At 37.0% G+C, this 4,326-nt stretch overlaps 1 protein-coding gene across 1 annotated transcript in view; it reads left to right on the top strand.

Moving 5' to 3' along the window:
• The window catches only part of LOC102861335 (peroxisome proliferator-activated receptor gamma-like), a gene marked incomplete at its 5' end in the record, with an annotated part of 49,649 nt that extends 45,589 nt beyond the window's left edge, over positions 1-4,060 (top strand). Inside the window, one exon of the mRNA XM_006902737.1 lies at positions 3,611-4,060. Coding sequence (XP_006902799.1) covers positions 3,611-3,858 — 248 coding nt within the window. The remainder of the gene's footprint in view (positions 1-3,610) is intronic.
• Between the last annotated feature and the right edge of the window lie 266 nt (positions 4,061-4,326).

The raw sequence follows: 4,326 nt of genomic DNA, 5'->3' as shown, positions 1-4,326 counted from the left end.
GCAATGAATGAATGAAAATCCAAAGTCTCTGTAAATTTTCATTAAAATTAATAATAATTTTTTAAAAGTCAATACTTATAAAACAGGAAATAATGGTTAAGAGTATAGAATTTTTAATCAGACAGACTCTGATTCAACTTTTAGCTCTGTGACTTACTATAAGTGGCTTACTTAGGGCACAACTTAAGTCTTTTTTGTAAATATTTCTTTTCTTCTCCCTTAAATTACTTCATGGACTTTTAAGACTGTTTAATAGCATACACCTCAAAGCCCTCAGCACAATCTTTGGGAAATGATAAGCACTCGATAAATAGTGTCCCCTGGTGGCATAGCTTGTAACATGTTGGGCAGCTAACTGAAAGGTCATTGGTTTGAATTCACCAGTTGTTCTGCAGATGAAAAATGGTCTATCTCCCCCTGTAAAGATTTACAGCCTCAGAAGCCCAATGAAGGGTTGCCATGAATTGGAATGAGCTCAATGGCAATGGATTTTTGTGGTGATTCGGGTGCAGATAGGATGCCACAGAAACCCAGAGGAAGGGATTTGGAAGAAGACAGGAAGATTAAATGTTCAGGAAGTCTTCTAGGACATAATGGTACAGGCTGTATTTTTAAGAATAGGTTGAAGTCAGTAAGACATGGAGAAGTCAGTATGTAACATGAAGGAAAGTTAAGAATATTTCAGGCAAGAGGAAAAGAATCTTTTCAGCAATCAGAGAATCCAAGAGCTTTGAGGAACTTGTGAAAGTAGCTTTATATATCTAACATAAAGGAACATTTACAGAAACTTAAGTAGGTGACTAAAGGACTGATGAACATCTACTCTAATTTAATACTACAGGAAAGGTAGAGAGCACTGATGACATGATGGGTAGAGGATTGCACTGCCAAACCAAAGGTGGTAGCTCGAATCCACCAGCTGTTCCACAGGAAAAACGTGGACGATCTAATCCCTACAATTTACAGCCTCTGAAAACCCAATAGAGGGACAGGCTCTGATTTCACAGCAATAAGTATATGTTTTTTTCAATAACTGAATAATAAAAGTATTATCCAGTGTTACATGGCAAGAAAAAATTAAATGAGAACTATAAACAAAAAAAGAGAAACAATGCTGCTCTTATTTGCAGATATAAATTGAAATTTAAGAATCCGTAACAAAATTATTTGAGTTAACAAGGGTTGAAAAAATTAAAATATATTCTAATTTTTTCTAAACATTGGCTGGGATATAGTAAGATGTGAGGATAAAGGTTAACTTATTTACAGTAGAAATTACACTACAAAATACTTAGATTTTACAAGATCTACATGGAGAAAAATATTAAAAGTTTGGAACTAATTTAAACTTAACATTTAAAATTCAAATAAGGAGATTGAAAATTACCTGCATCCTTTCCATTCAAAAGTAACCTTTGTTATAGTAATGGAGTTTATCCTTCCAAACACTAACAGTATTTTTTAAAATTTATTTATTCTGTCAATTAGAAAATACACATTGTTATTGTTGTTGTTGTTGTTGTTGTTAGGTGTCATCAAGTCGACTACAACTCATAGCAACCCTATGAATGAAAGATCTAAACCCTGTTCTATCCTGAACCATCCACCCTCACACTTCCTGACACACAGGAGCCCATTGCCGTGTCAATCCACCTGGTTGAGGGTTTTTCTCTCCTTTGCCAACCTTCCACCCTGCCCAGCATTGTGTCCAATTATTAAATTATGTTTTCTATTGGTTGTTCTTCATTTCAGCTGACTTCCATCTACCACTACACTACTATAACAAAGGCCTGTTATTTAGGAAGTAGATGGCCCATCCTGCTTTCCTAGTCTATCTTAATCAGGGAGCTCCACCAAAATCTGTCCACCATGGGTAACCCTTATGGCACTTGACACACCAGTGGCACAGATTTCAGTATCACAGCAACCTCAAGTTATCTTAGAAGAGCAAACTGACAGACAAGTGGTGTACCACTTGCAACAATGTTCTCCCCAAACACAGTTAACATCAGGTCCACAGGTGATTTTTAATAAAATCAGAAACAGCCAATTAGCTTATATTTAATTGTTAACAAAATTAAAAAAACACTATTTACATCCAGCTTTCAAGTAAATAAAAAATATTTACCCTCCAGAATCCAACTGTTCCAAAGAGAAAGACAGAGAGATATGATATAGATGATAGATAGATAGATAGATAGATAGATAGATAGATAGATAGATAGATGATATAGACTGTTTTTTAGAAAGCATTTTTAAGCTATTATAAGAAAGTAGAGGCAGCTCTGGTGGCCTAGTGGCAAGAAGCTGCACTGCAATCTCAGAGGCGCATGGTTCAAATCCACCAGATGCTCTGCTGGAGAAGAAGGGGCAATTTCCCCTGTACCAGTCAGATCTGATTTGATGGTACACACATAAAAAATAATAAAATTAAATTTAAAAAAAAAAGAAAAGAAAGAAAGTAGAGCACTAGACCAGGTCTAGTGCTACACCAGGTCTAGTGCCAGGTCTAGTTAGAGTCAGCTCTAACTCATTTTGATTCCACATTTCTAAAAGTAGAACTGCTCTCCTCAGGGTTTTCAATCATTGGTATTTTCACTGGGCCTTTCTTCCAAGGTACTCTTGACTAGACTTGAACCTCCAACCTTTTGGCTAGCAGCCAAATATGTTAATGAACTGTAGGAGTCATGCCATCCACATTAATTACCTGGGGACTCCAAGAAAGTAGGTACAAAACTAAAACAAGCTTAACTCATTGCTGTTGAATCCATTCCAACCCTTAACAACGGTATAGGATGGAGTAGAACTAACCCATAAGGTTTCTAAGACTGTAAATCCTAATAGGAGCAAACTTTTGCATTTCTTTTCATGGAGCCACTGTGGGATTCAAACTGACCTTTTGGTTAGCAGCCAAACGAAGGCTTTATCTGCCACACCACTAACAGAGATTCCTCAGGAAGGAGTTGACATTGAAAATGAGATTTCTAAAAAAGAAAAAGAAAATCCGATTTCTAGATTACTAGAGCTCTGGTGACTTAGTCCATAGGGAATTTTGCACTGACCCAAAGACAATGTTTCTCTGATGGTTTTAATCAATCCACCAGGGAACTATGAGCAATTTCCTCTGGGGTGATTTCCAGCCTCCTGAAAGCCCACTGAAGATCAGCTGGGTCAGTTCTAACTCAATGTCAGTGAGTTCTGAGTTTGAAAGACAGGTTCCTATGAACATTCCTGGAGATCACCACAGAATCGACTCAACAGCAAATTAAGATTCAGATACAGACTGGCAGCAAAGATCACTCTCCACTTGTGGACAGAATTACCTGGATACTATGTTTTGTTGACTGACCACACAGATTTCTTCTTAAATGGGGAAAGAATGGCTCCAGCAAGGATTCCAAGATTTTTTTTGTTTTTTTACTTAATTTCATCCTTCTTGTATGCAGTTCTCTAAGTTACTGTACTCCCTACCACCCTATATTTGGAAGGATGAGGTGGAGAACAGCTTGCTAGTTTGAGACCGCATCCTTGAATTGATATGTGTCAGATGTGGTGCCCAGAAAATGTATTGACTGACCCCCTGTTAATGTTTTTCACTTCTGTTTCCTAGACCGGCCAGGTTTACTGAATGTGAAGCCCATTGAGGATATACAGGACAACTTGCTGCAAGCCTTGGAGCTCCAACTGAAGTTGAACCACCCTGAGTCCTCTCAGCTGTTTGCCAAGCTGCTCCAGAAAATGACAGACCTCAGACAGATTGTCACAGAGCATGTGCAGCTATTGCAAGTTATAAAGAAAACAGAGACAGACATGAATCTTCATCCACTCCTACAAGAGATTTATAAGGACTTATATTAGCAAAAGAAGTCCTAAATCACTGAACAAAGTTTCTTCAAATTGCACTATTATTTTGAGGGAAAATATGACACCTAAGAAATTTACTGTGAATAAAACCATTTTAGAAAGAAAAGGTTTTAGGATAATAGATCTATTTTAAGCATATTGTTTCTAAAGATACATTTACAATTTACTTTTAATATTAAATATTACCATATCATGAGATTGGTGTAGTGTTTAAAGTTGGAATCTGATGTGTCTCCCACCCACCTTCTTGGGCTCTGTTTATCCCTTCTCTGTCTTTTTTCTTCCTTTCCTTTCTCCCCTCCCCCCCCCACTTCTTCTATCTTATACTATGAATATGAATGAGGTGGTTGGTGGACATTTCACTCTTAATAAGTTCATTTTTTACACAATTTACAGCTCTTCTGAACCCTACATATGGAGTTATAGTATTGTCAGAATCAATACTATAGTAACTGGGGTTTT

This window comes from Elephantulus edwardii, unplaced genomic scaffold, assembly GCF_000299155.1.
Source record: "Elephantulus edwardii isolate Elephantulus edwardi_28Jun2011 unplaced genomic scaffold, EleEdw1.0 scaffold00443, whole genome shotgun sequence".
Classification (NCBI taxonomy): Eukaryota; Metazoa; Chordata; class Mammalia; order Macroscelidea; family Macroscelididae; genus Elephantulus; species Elephantulus edwardii.
Note: the sequence above shows the minus strand (reverse complement) of the source record. Positions and strands in the feature narration are given on the sequence as shown.